This window comes from Mesoplodon densirostris, chromosome 1 (assembly GCF_025265405.1).
Source record: "Mesoplodon densirostris isolate mMesDen1 chromosome 1, mMesDen1 primary haplotype, whole genome shotgun sequence".
NCBI classification, from domain to species: domain Eukaryota; kingdom Metazoa; phylum Chordata; class Mammalia; order Artiodactyla; family Ziphiidae; genus Mesoplodon; species Mesoplodon densirostris.
This window is the reverse complement of record NC_082661.1, coordinates 229,149,806-229,170,508: the sequence shown is the minus strand read 5'-3', so window position 1 is coordinate 229,170,508 and position 20,703 is coordinate 229,149,806. Positions and strand designations below refer to the sequence as shown.

Here is a 20,703-nt window from a genome sequence, read left to right as displayed (position 1 = left end):
AAATTATCCACTATATATCCCCACTCAAAAATCAATTTATAAGTATAGAGACAGAGTAGAAAGTAAAACATAAGAAAATACCCTGAAAAAGAAAATGAAGAAAACAAAATGATGGCTGTTACACTTCTCACTTACCTCTGCATATCAACCTTCTTCACCTAAGATGTGTTATTTTTCCAGGGGTTCAGCTTGGAGGTCATGCAGTAATTGACATGTCACTCAGCTTATTAGAAGTACACGGATTCAAATTTTAGTTTCCCTTTAACCTTTCCTTGTGCTTAATTTTAAAAAAAGAAAATCAAAATGTAGAAGGTGAGACAATAAAATAAAAAGATTCCTGAAGAGGATTTTTTTTCCCCTTCGCTCTCCACAGGGAAAAGCAAAAAAGTCATTTAATTTTGGATGCATGTGTTTCTGTGAGCTAGAGTTTAGAAGAAAGTCATTTTGGCTAGGAGGATGCAGGATGCAGGATTTGGAGCCCATGTTTCTTGCCTATTGAAAGAATCCTAATATACTATGAGACTTTGAGTACTTTGTAACGAAGAAAGAGGTAATAAGGTTGACTGAGTCAAATCACAGCTTATAAAGTTGATTGATGACTACAGATTTGTCTTGGTTTTTAAAATGGCTTTGACTTTCGAGTTACACCTCATTCATATTTATTTGTTTATTTTGTCAGAGGGCTCGATGGTAGTGGAAGAAGACGCTTTTATTGGGTTGGCCAAAAGGTTCATTCAGTTTTTTCTGTAAGATGGCTCTAGTAGCACTTAGTTGTCTTTACCTTCATTCGAAACAATTTTGTTAGATTATATGTGACAACTGTCATATCAGCATGCATTTAAAAAAAACGACTTATCAAAATTGGTGAACTTCTGTGTAGCCATTTTAATATTGAAGATGGAAGAAAAAAGCAACGTTTTCAGCATATTATGCTTTATTATTTCAAGAAAGGTAAAAATGCAATTGAAACGCAAAGAAAGATTTGTGCAGTGTATGGAGAAGGTGCTGTGACTGACCGAGCATGTCAAAAGTGGTCTGCAAAGTTTCGTGCTGGAGATTTCTCGCTGGACGATGCCCCATGGTCAGGTAGACCAGTTGAAGTTGATATCGATCAAGTCGAGATATTAATCGAGAACAATCAATGTTATACCACGCGGAAGATAGCCAACATACTCAAAATATCCAAATCAAGCGCTGAAAATCATTTGCATCAGCTTGGTTATGTTCATCGCTTTGATGTTTGTGTTCCACATAAGTTAAGCGAAAAAAACCTTCTTGACCATATTTCTGCATGCAGTTCTCCACTGAAACGTAATGAAAACATTCCGTTTTTGAAACAAATCATGAGGAGGGATGAAAAGTGGATACTGTACAATAATGTGGAATGGAAGAGATCATGGGGCAAGCGAAATGAACCACCACCAAGCATACCAAAGGCCGGTATTCATCCAAAGAAGGTGATGTTGTGTATATGGTGGGATTGGAAGGGAATCCTCTATTATGAGCTCCGTCTGGAAAACCGAGGAGTTAATTCCAACAAGTACTGCTCCCAGTTAGACCAACTGAAAGCAGCACTTGATGAAAAGCATCCAGAATTAGTCAACAGAAAATGCATAATCCTCCAACAGGATAATGCAAGACCACATGTTTCTTTGATGGCCAGGCAAAAACTGTTACAGCTTGGCTGGGAAGTTCTGATTCAACTGTCATATTCACCAGACATTGCACCTTCAGATTTCCATTTATTTCTGTCTTTACAAAATTATCTTAATGGAAAAAATTTCAATTCCCTGGAAGACTGTAGAAGGCACCTGGAACAGTTCTTTGCTCAAAAAGATAAAAAGTTTTGGGAAGATGGAATTATGAAGTTGCCTGAAAAATGGCAGAAGGTAGTGAAACAAAAGGGTGAATATGTTTTTCAATAAAGTTCTTTGAAAATGAAAAATGTGTCTTTTATTTTTACTTAAAAACCGAAGGCACTGTTTGGCCAACCCAATACTTTTGGAATTGGGATCATACATTCTATAACCTATTGCAAAGAGAGGACTTCTGTGTTTTTAACCATAATATATTAAAATAAAATTGGAGGACAGTATCAATTTCAATAACTCTGTGTAATTTCCATTTATTTTATTTCCTAAATAAGTTGGGTTGCACTGAATTGGACCAATTACCAGCTTTATACTACCAGAAACAACAGATAATGAAATGACCTTTTAAGTGAAGTCTCTGTAGCCTTCTATTAAGCACCTACCCCCATGGTGACATATCTGAACATGGGACTATCTGGGTCCCTCAGGCACCAAAATTTGTGTGCTAATACATCAGTCCATAATACTATGTGACAGAACTCCTCTTATTTCTCTCTACCTCACTACATTTAAACTTTAAAGAAAGAAATGAACACTAGATAAATTACTGTGGTTTCGGATCACTTGTGCCAAGACAAAACATGATTTTTTATAAATCCAGCTGTAACTTTAATTACAAGATCTACTTTTTAAAAATATTTAACCGCTATTTATCTCTCTATATAAAACCCGCGTTCTCCTCCCACCCCACCCAACCTTCAAGGTGCTGCACCTGTACTTCATACAAACTGGTCAGCTTTCTGCCAGGACACCCTTTTTCAACACTTGTTTTACTTACTGAGTCCTTGAGGTCGGAGGAAATCTATCCAATAGCCGTTTGTTCACGGGTTCTCTGGAGAGTCGTTTATTTGTTCTTGAGTATCGGTGAAGGCATGCCTCATTGCGAATTAAGCCTTTTTAGTGACAGAGTGGAAGATGACAGACCCCCATCAGCCTTGTCAGGAGAAGTTCCCTGACCTCATTATTGCTAATGGATCATGGTAATTCAGCCTGTTGTGAAATCTCATGTTCAATTATGCAGGATAATGAGTGACTCAAAACTTCATGTCTCTCAACTCTAGTCTTCATTATCGGGTTTGTTTAGCTTCTTTCAAAAGCCAAAGGGTTTAAATAGAGCGGTTCACTTTTATATCCAAACTTAAAGTTATCGCCAATGTTTAGGCGGTCCTGATTTGAAATATCTGACTTGATTTTAAAATATGAGAGGATTGCCAGATAACTTCATATTTCACTCATCCTTTTGTAGGAAAGTTAGGACAGGTTTATTCATTTTTAAGTGTTAATTCTGGAATTCTAAAAGCATGCAAATGGCATTTGTCTTTGGATTCACAAAAACTCTAGATATTCAGAGTCTGAATTATTTAAACTCCCACAACACATGCACTTTTGCTTTTCAAGCATGAGTTATAATTTAATTAAAAACTTCTGGTGCATTGCTAGCATTTTAAATATTAATATGTTCCATGGATCATTTTCGATTATCTACTGTCTTGAAATTCTTGAAGATGTCAGATTGTTAAGATTCCCAAAGTTGCACTTGGAATTGTCCATCGAGGCAAAGGGGACTGTGATAATTACACACATCCATTAGGATCAGCAGAAGAGATAAACTTTGGGGAGGCTTAATGGGCATGTCTCAGTGACAGCTAGCAAAGAGCATTGGCATGATTAAGGATGGATTTGAATGCAGTGGAAAATATACTGTCCTTATGGACACCAGTGGAAGTTGCACTACAAATGTTAAATTCCCCAGGAGAAGAGTGGTGTGGCAGGAAAGCTTTGAAATCCCCTATGGCCATCCTCCAAATTATTCTCTTTCCTTTATGTCTTTCTGCTGTCAGAATCATTTTGCAATGCCCAGTTCAACTCCCTCCACGTCTGAAAAGAGGCAAACTGTTGGTCTCTGTGTTTCAGATTGTCCGAAGATACATCAAGGACTGGCTTGAAAGAAAGAAGCCTCCTTTTGGTGCTGTCAGCAGCAGCGTGCTCCTCATGATAATCTACACAACCTTCTGTGACACGTTCTCGAACCCAAATATCGACCTGGATAGATTCAGTCTTATTCTCATACTGTTCATAAGTAAGTTGGAAGGTGGGATACCCTTGCTACTCCTCAGCCTCCTCAATAGCAAAGCAAAGCCATCTGTGGTCCCTAAATTCATTGCCAATATTCATTTGCTTAGAAAAGAATACTTCCTTTTGTGTTGCATGTACGGACTCAGTGACTTTATCGTATGTATCTGTTCTTTAAAAAGACATCAGTTATGCACTTATGACATAATCTCCTTTGTTTTTTATGTCCGATTTACAATAGTTGATGCCAGATGAAAGAAGCCATAATACCTGTCAAATTCAAATGCTAGATTGAGCACTTTTTTGCCAATTTATTTTATTGTAATTTGAAGCTAATCCTACCCTTTATTGTGAATTAAAAGTGGGATGTATAATATATGGTACTGTTGTTTTCTAAGTATAGTAATTGGCTGCATTGGTTAAAATGTGACTATTTACATAATGTTTTCTATTAAAATATACCCAAAGTCATATCATTTCATTTTAAGAAGCAGCAGGCTATAAAATGCAAGTAACTGCTAGGGTCCAAAACTAACCTTTTGTTCTATTCACCCAGTAATACCAAAGACTACTTTGGTAATTATAATATCAAAGAATGTTTTGTTATTAAAAGCAACATGAGTCATTCTAAAATATATGTTATATGCTACCACATTTATGCTATTTGCTATTTTTCATAGTACAAACCAGCTCTTCCTAAATTGAATAACCAAACTTTAAATCAAAGAGGGTTTTAGAGTTACCCTGAGTAGCAAATATCATAGGTTATATCTGAGGATATCTTCACTAAGAACAAGTTGAGGGACTTCCCTGGTGGTCCAGTGATTAAGACTCTGCGCTTCCACTGCCGGGGGGGTTGGGGGGGGGCCCAGGTGCGCTTTCACTGCAGGGGGCCCGGGTTCGATCCCTGGTTGGAGAACTAAGATCCCGCATGCTGCGAGGCATGGAAGAAATAAAATAAAAAGAACAAGTTGAGTCCCACTAGTTTAAATGATTCTGTCAGCTTAGCAATGTGTGTGTGTTTCACTTATTCGTTTGTTTATTTTTCTATTTGAATTCCCATAAGTTTCAGATAAAACGAAGCATACTAGTAAGTATGCTACAGATACTGATTTTACAGTGCTAATTTAGATTTAATCTTTTTTTTTTCTTCAGTCTGTTCCATTCAGCTGAGTTTTATGCTTTTAACATTCATCTTTTCAACGAGGTAAGTGATCTGGTATCTCTTGTTAATTTCCTAATTGATGAATCATGCTCTTTACTTGGCTTCTCGGCCCCTACATTCTTCTACTTGGTCTCCTGTCTCCCGACTGTTGCATCTTGCTCTTGCTGCCCTCAAGTTGTAGAAGTTACCAAAGGATCTGTTCTTGGCCCTCGTTTCATTATTCACATTTTGTGCTTAGGCAGCCGTTCTACTGGCTCGAGCTCTCAGCTTCCTGCTGATGAAGCCTAGACCTTCCACTGCACTGTTTTCTGGAGCTCTGGCACTGCTCGTCACCTACCATTTGGATATCTTCACCTGACTGTCTTAACAAGACCTCACACTCAAAATATTCAAAATGGAATTAATCTTTTTCCCCAGTACTTCCTCTTTCTCTCATATTTTTTAATGCAACTACCATCCACAGAGTTACTCAGACTGGAATCCTTCACATTATTATTTTTTCAATGTCTTGATCCTACCTCGGTAATCATATTTCTTGTGCTTTCCAAGCCTCTTCCCTAATTCAGGCTCTCGTTGCTCTTTCTCCCTAGACTATTGCCATGCATGTCGTACTGTTATTCTTCATTTCCAGACTGAACTTTTTTTGTGTATTTCCTACTGCTTCCCATAACTCAGAGTCCTGATAATAGGTCTCCTGTTCGGAGACCTTCAATGGTCAGCCAGTGCCTGCAGAATGAGGTTCATTTTGGGGGGCCAAGTGAACCACTACTAGCATTCACACTACCTAAGCTTTAGGTTGAGGTAAAATCTTTGCTGTTCCCTGGAAGAACCTCAAGCATCCTCATTTCTGTCCCTTGCTCAGGCTGACCCCGTGTCAAAATTTGTGTCCATGTCCTAGTCCATCTTTCCTGTTCTTAAAGCCTCACTTCTTCCACCAGTATTATACATTCAACAGATATGACTTAAGCCTTTGGTAGGAGAAAGTTACCCTAGTGAATACCACAAACAATGATTTTGATCCTGTATGAGTTTATAGACTAGATATATGCATTGGTAACTGAGTGTTCTCTTAGTGCGACAGTAACACAACCTGGAGTCAATTCAAGGAAGAAGGCACTTCCAAAGAGAGTGGTAGAACAAGACTCCATGGAAGAGATGGGATTTGATGTGAGTCATAAAGAATAGCTAATTATTCAGCAAACACAGATGCAAAGAGGGAGTTCTTGGAAGAAGAAAGAGTAAAGGAAAAGTAGACATGCAAACACACACACACACACACACACACACACACACAAAGACCTGGTGGAACAATAGGAGTAGAGGAAAATTAAAAATAATAATAGTCACTGGAAAAGTAAGCTGGGGCCAGATTGCGAGGGCCTTGAATGCCAGGTGCTGGCATTGAGCTGCCACAAGGGAAGGGACCTGTGTTGTTTATGGGGCCTGAAATAGCGTCAGAGCGTGGATGGCTCAGGCCTCACATTAGGCACTTGGCTCTTAGAGCACTTGCTATAGCACGAGGCCAGTTGTAAACAGTCAATAAAAATTTATTGATTGGTGTAATTTGAAGCATTTTCCCAAGCTTGTGGTTGTGATTTATGAAGTAAAAGTAGAGCCTGGAGCCATTAAGTCACAGAGAAAATGTGACTTAATTGGGTAAGTCTGAGAGTAGGAGCTATTTTAAAGTTCTTTTTGTAAATGGCTTGTTACGTCACCTTCGAAAAGATGTTTGCCTTCCGCTGGCTGTTTGTTTGCTGGTCCTTGTGACAGAAGTAATCCTCAGACCCAGTCATCCTATCATATCAGACTGTCAGTGACTGAAAAGTTCCTTGAAAAGCACAGAACAGCCACTACTGGGATTGCTGAAGGAGGGCTGGGGGAGGGGAGTATCACAAGTAGTTGAATTCGAAGTGAGAATTTTCAGCATGGAGTAGGCTGGGCTTTCATAAAGTCTTGTGGTTTTGAGGCCCTTCTATTCTGCCTTATTCTGCCTTCACTAAAGTTGTGTTGTGTTTTGAACTTGCTTGGCCCACTGCCAGACATGCATGTTCTTTGGTAAACAACAGAATATGGAGTAGCCGTAATCGTGCTCCTGGGTAGTGGTTGTGTAGCCCCAAAATATGCCATTAAAATTTGGAGATGTTTCAGTTAGAGAAAATTTATGATTTTCACATTCTATTTGCATGCTGGAAGACCCCATAGCACTTGAGGATTTTATTGGAGTAATGAAAAATACCAACATTTATTGAACCCTACTCTGTGCCAGGCATTGTGCCAGGGATTGTGCATATGTTATTTTGTGTAAATCTGACAGCAAAAGACTAGATTGCTATGCATTTCTGTTGCTATTTTGAAGATGATGACCCACACTTAGAGTAGTTTAGGGACTTGCCTAAAATCAGATTTTAGTAGTTTAGTAACTTACCCAAAATCAGATGGCAAATACTGCACTTAGAACTGAAATTCATCTCCATTTGACATTTCCAAAAGAATTTACCCGTACTTTTTCCACTGCACTAAACTACTTCAATTAATTTTAATGTTCACAATACTTGTTTTGGTTGGGGAATTTGTAGAGAGCATATAACTGGATTCTCCAAGTTCACACACACACAAATTAGTCAAAGATACCAAGAGTTAGAACTAGGACCCATTGGTTTATTCTTTGAGTTCTTTTCTTTTTCTACTTTTTGTTTCTTCCTTCTTAAAATTAGTGAAATTGGCCTGTGGTGGGTTTTTTCTTTTCTTTTACTTGCCAGTTCAGTAAAGCTAAAACCAATCCAGATATCCAGAGACAAAAATCTCAACATAGAAATCAGTCTGTCTTTTTTTGTACAGCATGCCACTGACCTCTGATGGTGGAAGTTTAGCATAAACCAGGAGAGACCCAGCCTAGAAAATTCAACTTCCCTGCAACACTTGTTTACCTGGTTAATATTTCTTAGGTTTACAGACCTGACATGTTACCATTGTGTAGCATGTCATTGTGTCTGGCAGGGGAGACTCTTCTACTTTGAGTATTTAAAATACATTTGAGAGTTGTTATTCTGTGTTCTCATTTATCTATCCACAGAAGAGCATCAGGGTTAAAACTTCCAACTCTGGAGTCAGACAGACTCAAGTTTCAATCCTGTTTAATAACTTTGTAACTTTTGTCAGTTTCCTCATTGATAAAATGGAGATAGTAGTAGTACCTATCTCATAGGGTCATTTGGAGAATTAAATAATACGCACATAAAGCCCTCAGCATAATACCTAGTATATAGTAAGTGCTCAAGAAATGTTAGCTACTGTAAAATAGTTGTTATATCACAGTAGTGTATATTATTTCAAAAACGAATTATGGAAGAGAGAGAATTAGCATTTCTAGTTTTGCAATATATTCTTTTGGACGTTTCTCTGTCACGGTTGCTAGGAATGGCAAGTTGATTCATCAAACCAAGAGTCCACTGTCCATAGTGACCTAAGCTTTCTGCAACTTTCAGAAGCTTCAAAGGTAGAAGAAAAAAGTTGAAAAAGCTTAGAAAAATAAAGCAGTAATTGGGAGCCTTTTAAAAGTATATACAAAATAGTTTGGTAGATTGATAACTAGAGTAATAGAAACCTGGAGTGACAAAAGAAACTATTAAGAAAGGAAAAGGAAGAAAACAAATATAAATATTTGCATTAGGTACTTTAGCCCTTATCAGTACATTTTCAACCAGATGTCTCATTCAGCCTCAGGCCATAGCCCTGGGAGGGAAGGAGGGTGACCTGGAGGGCAGGAGAAGGAGAAAGGGAGGGAAGGAGAGAAGAGGAACATTGTTATTCCTGGGAAGTCTCCTAGCCATTTCAGAGATGGGCCAACTAAGCCAGAGCTCTGGGTAACTTGTTTAGTGCCACACAGCTGGTGATAGACGAGGTCTCCTAAAACGAGTAAAGACAAAAATGGAACCTAATGAAACTTAAAGACGCACAGCAAAGGAAACTATAAATAAGACGAAAAGACAACCCTCAGAATGGGAGAAAATATTTGCAAATGAATCAACAAAGGATTAATCTCCAAAATATATAAACAGCTCATGCAGCTCAATATAAAAAAAAACAAACAAACAATCAAAAAATGGGCAGAAGACCTAAATAGACATTTCTCCAAAGAAGATATACAGATGGCCAGCAAGCACATGAAAAGCTGCTCAACATCACTAACTATTAGAGAAATGCAAATCAAAACTACCATGAGGTATCACCTCACACCAGTTAGAATGGGCATCATCAGAAAATCTACAAACACAAATGCTGGAGAGGGTGTGGAGAAAAGGGAACCCTCCTGCACTGTTGGTGGGAATGTAAATTGATACAGCCACTATGGAGAACAGTATGCAGGTTCCTTAAAAGACTAAAAATAGAATTACCATATGGTCCAGCAATCCCACTACTGGGCATATACCCAGATGGTATATACCATAATATACCATTATGGTTTCATAATTCAAAAAGACACATGCACCCCAATGTTCATTGCAGCACTGTTTACAATAGCCAGGTCATGGAAGCAACCTAAATGCCCATCGACAGACGAATGGATAAAGATGTGGTACATATATACAATGGAATATTACTCAGCCATAAAAAGGAACAAAATTGGGTCATTTGTAGAGACATGGCTGGACCTAGAGACTGTCATACAGGGTGAAGTAAGTCAGAAAGAGAAAAACAAATATCGTATATTAACGCATATATATAGAATCTAGAAAAATGGTACAGATGAACCGGTTTGCAAAGCAGAAATAGAAACACAGATGTAGAGAACAAACGTATGGACACCAAGGGGGGAAAGCAGGGTGGGGGTGGGTGATGGGATGAACTGGGAGATTGGGATTGACATATATACACTAATATGTATAAAATAGAGAACTAATAAGAAACTGCTGTTTAAAAAAAATGAAATAAAATAAAATTTCAAAAAAAAAGATGAGAAGCCCAGGTAAAGATTTTTAAACCATGTTCTGTTAAAAAAAAAAAAAAACACACACAGGTACAGAGGTTAACAAAGGAAAGTATTTCACGTGGAAGTTTCCCCCTGTAAAAACAGTGGGCTTAGACGGGAGTATCTCAGAGGACCTTTTCTGCTGCACATTCTGTAATTCTGCTAGTAAAACCTTTTGACATGTTTTCCTTTGTGGGTACTCAAAGGAAGGCAAAATAAATATTATGTGGAAAATACTGAATGAAAGCTTTGTGAGAGAATAAAAAGACCAGTTCGGAAGAAAAGGAAATAAACGTCTCGAGGGAAGCCAAAGTAATCAAAAGAATTATAAACACAAGATAAAAAGAAAATCAATATTAAATAGAGATAAGGTAGAGTTCGAAAATAAATAGTAATGCGATTCCTTTCAAGAATGTGAGCAGACACAGTAGAGATGATAATCACTGAAAATAATTATAGTCATTACCGCTTAATATAAGGTACGGGACGCTTTGTTTTTCTGTGTGTTGTCACGACTTCTCACCATTTAACCACCCCTGAACAGAGCATGGGTGAGGGAGGGTTAGTTACCAGGATGGCTGCTCTCATCCACTAAATTGTGTGGTGATTTTGGTTATGGTTTTGAGTTTTTATAACGTTCTTCTCAGAAGGCAAACTTGTCTTCACAATTTGGGCAGCCTCCTTATTAGCTGTGTGACTTGAGGCAACTGTGCTTCAAGATCCCTTTTCGGAAAAAAACAAGACAAAAATACTGTTACCATATAAGGCTGTTCTATGAAGAACGAAGAACTGGATGCAAAGTGCTTAGAAAATTGCTCAATAAATGTTGACTGCAAATCAACTATACTTCAATAATATATATATATATATATATATATATATATATGATAGAAAAATTTTTCTTTAATGTTTACTGCTGTGGTTACTCACCATCCTCATCCTCTTCCTCCTCATCTTGGATGGAAGGTTAAGTGAACACGTGCTCTGCTGGCTTCTCCAAGATCTGTGATGTGGAACAGTCTGTTACTGTAGACATAGAGTATACGTCGGCCCTATTTAGGTGGAATATTGTTTTTAACCTCAAACATTCCATCTTTACGTCCTGATTTTCTCTCCCCACTGAAGGGCTTTGTGTCAGTAGGACCCTAGGGCAGTGTTCCAACCCACATCAGGCCAGATACCTCCCCGTGTGGGCTTACCTTCGGTCTCCTTACCCCAGAGCAGAGGACAAGTAAGCATATCTTGCAAACATCCTCTTTAGCCACACTGGAAATGCTGCTCCAACATGGCAGCCAGCGCCAGATGAAATCAGAGCTTTCTTGGCCAGACAGATCTAGACACATTAGAAATGGGTCAAGCAGAACAGCGTTCACCAAAGAAGAAATGTATTGTCGGACTCCCTTGGAAGAAAACCAAACTGCATAAATCCAGATGCAGCCACAACTGGTTAGAAACAAGGGCAGCCGAAGCCCTCAAAGGCCTTTGCAGTGTTACTGACACCAGAGCATTGCTGGAGAAAGACCCCAGACTAGGCCAGCTGGCTCTGCCTCGTGTTCCACAATCACAGCTGGGCATTCATTCCTGGAGACATATTTTATTCATTGTGAATTGACCGTAGGTCATATTCCCGTCTGCTTATGTCAAGTTTTTCTCATTTCTTAGGTTCTCAGGCCTCAGTATTCCCTCAGACTTCTCTGTAGATGAATGAAGTGCCTCACACTTTGTACAGAAAGTAAACTCTCTTGATGTAAATTACCTCCACTTTCTTATTCTCCACCTGAAAATTTTCTGTATTTTTCACTCACCTTGTCTTCTTTTGCTTCCAGTTCACAGACTCTCAGACTGTAGGACACTCTCCTCTCCAGCTAATCTCAGTCTCATCCTCTCGGGCCCCTTGGAGGATGTGGTTTCGTCCATTATTTCTACCTGCTGTATCATCACTTTCTATGTATAAACAGGTTTGTCTCCATGGCCCTTTTCTTCTCTTCACCAGATTTCTTGAAAACACAGCCCCCTTCACTACTGCAAATTCCGTGAACTTAAACCTCAACTCCTGGGTCTCCGGCCCAGACCCTACTGGGCTTCCTCTTCCATTCCTTATTTCCATTAATGCTTTGATACTTCTCTCAAAGTTTCTAAATTCTTTTCAATCTCTCTTCTTCTCTCAAGGCAACAATAACAATAAAAGTGTAAACTAGCTTTTTTTTTTTTTTTTTTTTTTTTTTTGTGGTATGTGGGCCTCTCACTGTTGTGGCCTCTTCTGTTGCGGAGCACAGGCTCCAGACGCGCAGGCTCAGCAGCCATGGCTCAGGGGCCCAGCCGCTCCGCGGCATGTGGGATCGCCCCAGACCGGGGCACGAACCTGCGTCCCCTGCATCGTCAGGCGGACTCTCAACCACTGCGCCACCAGGGAAGCCCTAAAGTAGCATTTTTAAACACTTGCTATGTGCCCAGTTCTTAACAGACATTGGCATTTATCCTCACAATGACCCTAAGAGGCAGACAGTATGATCCCCATTTTATATCTAAGCAAAAGGATGGTCTGGATTTAAATTCCAGTGTTTCCCACACTGCCTGTACTCTTAAGCTGTTGGGAGGGAATATTTCATAGAAGTTACCAGTTGACAAGTTCTTTTAATTCTATCTTCATGTCTCTTACCACCAGCTCCTGTACTCACTGTGATTCCCTCATAGCTTTCTGCTCCCTGCCTGGGCTCATCAACTTCAGCCTTATACTGGGCTGTGTGAGTACTCTTCCTTAAGAATGGGTCTGACCATGCCATTCTACTGTCCCATGTCCTTCAGTACTTCCCCTTATCCTGTCTTATGGAGTCCACGCTCCTGGACGTGAGCGAGTGCCCCTGCACACAAGTCAGCCTGGAGAGTCTGCGCTTTGCCAACTGCCTCCTGCACTTGCATGCTTCCGTTCTGCTCTCCCTTACGTAAAATCCTCATCTGCGCATGTCTAAACCTGTTCTTTAAAGCCTAGCTCAATTGTAATTTCCTCCAAGAAGTTCTCTACAGGCTTCGTCATCATCCCCTACACCCCTGCCAAGCTTGAGATCATCCTGCTCTTCAGAAACAAAACATCCTCTCTAGAGACTCTCTCTTTCTCTCTCTCTTTCTCTCTCTCTCTCTCTCTCTCTCTCTCTCTCTCTCTCTCTCTCTCTCTCTCTGTCTCCCTCCCTCCTTCTCTTTCAACTGAGGTGAGACACCAAAAATTCATTTTGGAAATATGTTATTTAAAAAAACAAAAACAAAAATGGCTGCAGGTAAGACTGGTTAGGAAGCATGAGCTTACATGCTTTTTCAAAGGAGAGGAGACTAAAGGGCAATTTAAATATTCTCTTAACATGTACAGAGGAGCAGGTGGTGGAGGAGAGGGTCCTGCTCCCCTCCAGTGAGTATATAACAAAGAAACAGGATGTGGGAGCTGCTGAGGGAAGCCTTTTCTCCCAGTGAAAGTTGTATCTAAGGATGAGGTTACTAAGGGACATGGTGGGGTCTCTTTCTTTAGAGATCCTTGACAATTGGATAGATTGTTACATCTACAACTATTTGCATGCAGTCGGGTTCTAGAACATTTATCCGTTTGCTAACCCTCTTGTCTGAGTTCAGGGCGGGAATGAACAGACTCACTATATCTTCAGACACTGATCCTGCAGGAAGGAATAGTTTCATACCAAGGATGCAATAATAATAGTTACATTTCTAACCTTTTCAGTTCCTGGTTCTCTAAATCTTTATGATCTAAAATAGGAAATCTGAATATGATATTCACCAGTACTGATCCTCATAACATTTAATGGATTTTGACTATGCAAGATTTTTTTTATCCTTAACATATTATATAACAATAAAACAATAGCAGTTAAGTGCAGGCACAGGAGCCAGACTTGATTTAAATCCTCGCTCTGTTACTTCCTAGCTATGGGGTCCTGGGTAGGTTACATAACTTCTGAGTGCCTCAGTTTTCTCATCTGTAAATAATGATATTGTATTGCCTACCTGATAGGGTTTTTGTCTTTATATGCAAAGACCTTAAGGGAATACCTGATACATAGTAATGGATAAAAATTGGTAATTTATTATTTTTACTAAAACATATGATGTTAAACCTTTGTTCATACCGTGTATTTCTCAAAGGCGTTGTTTGCTGCCAAAGGGATGTGTTGCTCCTTGAGGGAAGCCTTTTTGAGTTACATTAACTCTTTCAAGCCACTGGGTTAAAATCAAGTGATAGCCTAGTGACTGAGCTAACTTTCCTTGCTGCGTGATTTTTATAAAGTCTTGTGCCACAAGCTGATTACATATGTGATTTTAGAAGACCTCCACCACACATTTTTAAGACTGTCTCCTTTTCATGGATAAATGACTCAGAAATTATTCTCTAGAAAGAAATTTGGACATTTCTGTACATTTGGGTATAGGATTACTTCTGTCACCAGGACTGATCAAAGGGATGTTAGCACAAAGGTAGGTACTACATTTGATTGAGGATGTATTAAATATGCTTTTTATTTGTAAAACACTTTTTTCTTTTGCCACTAGGAATAATTCAGGTTTCACACCAGCAGACACTGTGGCTGTCATGTTCTGTTCTACACACAAATCTCTCACATTGGGTAAGTGACCCACAGACTTCAAAACCAACTTAATATTACCCTCAGATAATTGCATCTTATGATTTTGAAATTCAAACAACTCTGCAAATTAAATGGAATGGGGGTATTTTCCACTCTGTGACCTAAAGAACAATAGCAAAGTGAGGATGGGTCATAGCTTTGAAATACCGTCACTAGATCGAACCCATTTTTGAGGGCCTAAATTTAATAGTGTAGGATTTAGCTTTATTTGTGATCATGTTTTCGATTCTCATCGAAGATTTTCAATGTAGAATGTTCATGTTAAAAGTCTAGGGGTGCATAGTTGGGGGCAGGGGGTGCAATGAGCACAAACTTGGCTTTGGAAGGCTCTAGAGTGACCCCTGGAAAACGTCACCTTATATTTTCTGGAAGCTTGGAGCAAGGTGGAAATAATGTTATTACTCTAGTTTGATATTGACATTAGTTTGAAGTTCGTTTCAGAATGTTGTTTCTATAAAGAAATACGACATAGTTATCATTAACTCAATCTGATCAGCACCTAAAATGAAATAAGTATGTATTTAATGGACAAAAATAGATCAAGAAAAGTGCTATTTTCTACTTAGCTTTATCCAGTTTAATGACATTATCCCAATAACCTGTCCAGACATCTGGAATCCATGTTTTTAGTCATTAAAAGTCATTAAGTAATGAGAAACTTTATTGAAATATACATCATTAACAAACTCCTTGGGGTAGTAGGCACATTGTGGTAAAACTAGTTGTAAAAGTTCCATTACATTTTGACGTGTGACTGACTAAAGAGAATGACATTGCTCTAAGTCTGCTCGTGTTAAAGTTCAGTCTGTAAACTAGGAAACAAAGAGATTTCGTAATGGTTTTACTAGCCCCAAACATATTTGTCTGATAGAATTATTTTTAGTCTTGCAAAGTTTGGGAAATGATTTAGATATTGGACATACTCTTAAAGAAGCAATTGCTATCTAGGGGTTCAGCTTATTTGAAGAAAGTATATATATATATATATACTGTCCATATGTTGCATTATGACTGTTAGGTTTTCTTTATAATCATCACCAAATAGAATTTGAAAGAGCTTTTTGGAAGCCCCATTCCAGTCCTGATTTTGTGATCCTGGACAAATCACTTAAGCTCCCTGAACCTTAGCTTTCTCACTTTGTAAGCCATTTTCTTACTTTTTCTTAATTCTCAAGGCTACTGTAAAGATTAAAGATAAAATTTGTTAAGTACCCAGCACAGGACTTGTACCTAATACAAGTCAGTACATGACAGAATGTGTTCAGTAATTGTGCTGTATGTAGATTGCTGTGGACGAAATGAGAGTGCCCACCTAGAGAGCTTGGTGTGCTGCCTGGCACATAACACATACCCTTAAAGCAGCAGCTGTTATTAGTTATAATTAACTGTATTGGTTATGACGGTATTGCCATTCCCAGGGTTCCAGTCCCCTGACCCTGGTCCTGTAGATGTTCATGAAACAGGTGTGGTTTAACTGTTGACCTCAAAGAAATCATCTTGCACTTCCTCCTTCATGTGGTCGTTGTGATGTGATGCCCGGTGCTCCAGGTCTCCTGAAAAGGAAGGGGCTGTTACAAAGGTAGGGAGGCCAGAGGTGGATGCTGCCAGGCACCTCTGAGGTCACGAGTCAGGGATCAAATGAGCCTGTGTCGTTAGAGCAGATGCTGAGTCCTGGCTGCACCACATATGCTTCCGCATTTCTGCAGTGGCCTTTCAAACCTGCCCCACCCCTAGGATTTGCTTTTGTCAGGATGACCAAAATGGGTTGTGTTTGTTCCTCCATGATTTTCTCCTGTGCTTGGAGCTGGCGGTGGTGAACAAAGCTCTACCTGAGAAGCATACTGCACCGTGATCAGTATTCTTTTCTTTTTTGTAAGCAGAATACCTACCCATCCTGTCTTTTTTGTTTCTTTTCATTTTTTTAATCTCAAAGCCATATCCTTCTGTCCTTAATGCTTTCTAATTTTCAGGCAAACAGGTGCTCTGAACATCGGTCAAAAGTAGCTGTTGTGCTAAAAATGTTTGGGTTAACTTGGACTTCTGCTTTTGCACTTTGCTTTTGCAATGTTCTCCCATGAAGTAGATACTTGGGTCCTCCAATAAAATACTAATGTGGTATCTAAGTAACCATCGTAGTGTAAATCCTTAGTTATTTCCATAACATGGTAGACCTATGCTTTCTTGGAATTGCAAGACCTAAATACTCATCCTGACTCTTCCACTGAGACATCCCCAGGCCTCAGTTTCCATAGCTCTTAGATTAGGGAATTTTACTTTGAGCTAGGCTATTCTATCATGCCTGGATCAGACCTGGCTTCCTGCCTGCAATCTCCTAGGTAGCATTTATAAAAATGACCTCTTTGCTGCTTCCTTATCTCAGTGAGATGGCACGGATCACCCTTGTCCCAGGAGCACCCTTATTTCTACATACAGCAAGGGGTGTTTGGGTCCTCTTCCTTGAATGGACTTGTTAAGCCCTATAAATTTAGTGTATCAGTTTTCACAAGATCCAATTCATGTTTCTCTCTACTGGTGACCTGACATCTCTGGTACAGAGGATATGCCTGGCAGTGACCTGAGCTACAGGCCGATAATTATCCTAATGGAACTTCTCACCTGCATAGCAATGAAAGAACATCACAATAAGTGTGAAGAATTCATATTCCAGAAAGCAGGGGGCAAATTTCAGGTAATATCACTCAGAGTTATATTTCTCTTACTTCAAGATGAAATACAACAGATTAAAAAGCATCTATTTGGCATGTAGAAAATATATCTATCCCTTTTGTGATCACTGTCAGAATATTTCTTCTAGTGATTTTAAACACACACACACACATAACATCTCAAATAGAATACATGAAGAAAACCCTATGAAATAACATTTTTTATTATTATATCCAGTATTTGTATTTAAGAATAAATTATTGCAGGCCCGGCGGTACCCAGGTAACTAATGAACCGAAGATGAAAACTCTGGCTTTGAGAAGCCTTCTGAAAGTTCTCTTGTACACACACTTGACATTTCTTTTATTGTTCTTGCTTTTGCCCTGTCTCAAGCTCTTCAATGTTCTTGCATCTACACACAGGCTGAATTTGATTCATTGCTTTTATTAGTGCATTTGCCATTGATTGATTAGTTCTTCGTATTAGTACTTTTTCTACTGATTGATTGCAGATGAAGTGACTATTTGACCTTTAATTATGAGGCTTCCTATTGAAAATGACATTGAGCTATGGCTTCACATAATCCATCTGGAAAGCCTGACATGATGCCATTCCCTGGAGTTCGTTCAGGAAGAAAAAGGAGGCCTGGAGGAAGTGCAGAGTTTTCGCTGTGCTTCATCTGAAACAATACTACAGGGCTTGTTTGCTGCTCTCCTGTAGTTGCACCTCAGGGTTGGAGATAATTATATTTTGTCAAGACAGCATCACTGGCTGTGGGTTGCTCCAAAAGCTGTGAACTCTCCCAAATTATATTCTAGTTTGATGGTGATTTTTGTATAATGATGAGAAGATATTTTACATGGCAGAGGTGGGAGAACAGCTTGCACCCTAGTTACCAGTGGTTCGGTGCTCACTCAGTCAATAGAGCTCATCACAAAAGACATTCGATCCGAGGGACCCTGTGGAATTAGTATTTTACTTTTATTTTATTTATCTTTTTCTCTTGAGTGTTCAAATCACTTTGGTATCTGGAGTTCTAATATATATAGAAAGCTTTCTCACTCTTCCTAGAAAGAGAATGTTTAAGGATGTTTGAGATCCTTAAGTTGAGTGTATGTTTATATTAGTTTTTCATGTTTCCAAATGGCAAAATGAAAGTGTATACTCCTAGAGCATGTCAACTGACAACTGGCAATCAGTTGTGAGACCAGTTGTTTGTTTCCAAAAGCTTTTCTGAATTGAAAGAATGCTCTTTAAGTTTTAAATAGAGTGTCGTGATCAATGTGTATTAAAAGTCCACTATGGGTCTTACCATTTATAGACGTTTGTGTACAAAGACCAATCAAGGCATCTGTTCCTCACATTGAACTTCATTATGATTCTATGCTTGCAGTTACCCAGCTGAGCTGTGATAAGAAACTACGCGTTAAGCAAAAAGAATATAGCGTTTTGATAGACATAGGATTCTGGAAAGAGTGGAAAGAATACATACCTGATTCTAGTTGGGATTCAAGTTGCAGTTCTCTCACCAAAAGCTGAACAAATCATTTAACTCCTATCAGCCTCAATTTCCAAATCTGTAAAATGAGAAGATGGAAGAGATGATACTTGAGATTCCTTCCAGTTTTAAGTTCCTATGAGTCTTTTGCTCAGTGACTGATATTACCACCATTCTATAACAGTTTCCCTGCTATGTGTGAAAAGGAAAAGAGTTATTGAAAGGACAGCTATGTAAATAATGTTACAATATTACAAGAAAGGAAATATGACTGTTACATCTTCCTAAAGAGGCTAATAATTATCTTCATACTCTCCAAAGAGTTTCATAGGAGACACAAACTCTGAAAAGGATCTCGTTTTCAATTTTACTTGGAAGCTTTTCAAGAGTGCTAAAGGATTACCCTGCAGCTTGGGCTGAAAAGATCATTTAATAACATCTGGGTTATTTTCTCCAGAGGAAATGGAATTGAAATAGGAAAGTTTGCATTTCTGTTTTTCTTTCCCCCTAAAGCTTCTCTGCAGTTCTATTTGGCACATAAAGACTATTATCTTGATGAAACTGCCCTACAATTGGGAAGCACTTTTTTTTAAAGCCTTTAACCCATTAACTCTTGTTACCTAAATAACCTTGAATATTAGCAAATCAGTAATTATTATCTTATTTTTCATACAAAGAAGTGAAGCGTAGAAAAAATTCTAAAAATTTATGCCAGGGCATATAACTAACAGAGACTAGATTCCAGGTCTCCTACTTCCAGAACTGCATTGGACAATAGGATGTGAAAGCTCTTTGAAGACCCAAAAGTGCTAGACTGATTCTGAGTGTTCTAAGTGTACACTCTCAGTGTGGGTTTGAATCATTTTATTGATTGTTTAAAAAAGAAAATTATTTCTGATTACATTGCTAGTTATAAGACAGTTTAAAAATCTTCGCTGTCTGTAATTGTGGCCATATGTATATATTCCTTATGGCCCGTCATAAACTGGCACACAGTCCTTATATTTTCTTTATTAACAAAAGGTTATATTGTAGTTAAAGTGTGTCTTGATGAGCCAGCCCTTACCTTTCAGGGGCATCAGTGTCTGCACTCTGTTCTTGCAAACTGAGAACCACAGTGCTGCTTAACAATAAACTATCAAAGTAGAAATCGAAGTCCTGGGTAAAGACAGAAAATAGAAGTTTGTCTCTGAGGCATAAGCGTAAATATATTTTTTGTCCTGCAGTTTGCTCTTGGCGTTTCAGTTCTGTAAGGAAAGACAGTATGGGGTCCTCTACCACCTGACAGATTTTTTTTAAATTGAAGTATAGTTGATTTACAATATTGTGTTAGTTTCAGGTGTACAGCAAAGTGATTCAATATATATACATATATTCTTTTTCAGATTCTTTTCCATCATAGGTTATTACAAGATACTGAATATAGTTCCCTGTGCTATATAGTAGATCCTTGTTGTTTATCTATTTTATGTATAGTAGTGTGTATCTGTTAATCCCATACTCCTAATTTATCCTTTCCTCCCCCACTTCCCCTTTGGTAACCATAAGATTGTTTTCTATGTCTGTGTGTCTGTTTCTGTTTTGTAAACAAGTTCATTTATATCATATTTTAGATTCCACAAATAAGTGATATCATATGGTATTTGTCTTTCTCTGTCTGACTTACTTCACTTAGTATGATAATCTCCAGGGTCATCTATGTTGCTGCACATGGCATTATTCCGTTCTTTTTTATGGCTGAGTAATATTCCATTATATATATATAGACATCTTCTTTATCCATTCATCTGGCATCTGACAGAGTCTTAAAGATG

General features: G+C 38.6%; 1 protein-coding gene across 5 annotated transcripts in view; it reads left to right on the top strand.

The window, feature by feature from the left end:
- Nucleotides 1–20,703, top strand: part of SLC10A7 (solute carrier family 10 member 7) — a 253,553-nt gene that overhangs the window by 203,060 nt on the left and 29,790 nt on the right. For all 5 annotated transcript variants that reach the window (XM_060116059.1, XM_060116040.1, XM_060116066.1 and 2 more), the window contains 3 exons: nt 3,786–3,951; nt 5,100–5,151; nt 14,630–14,703. In XM_060116059.1, the coding sequence (XP_059972042.1) occupies nt 3,786–3,951; nt 5,100–5,151; nt 14,630–14,703 (292 nt within the window). The remainder of the gene's footprint in view (nt 1–3,785; nt 3,952–5,099; nt 5,152–14,629; nt 14,704–20,703) is intronic.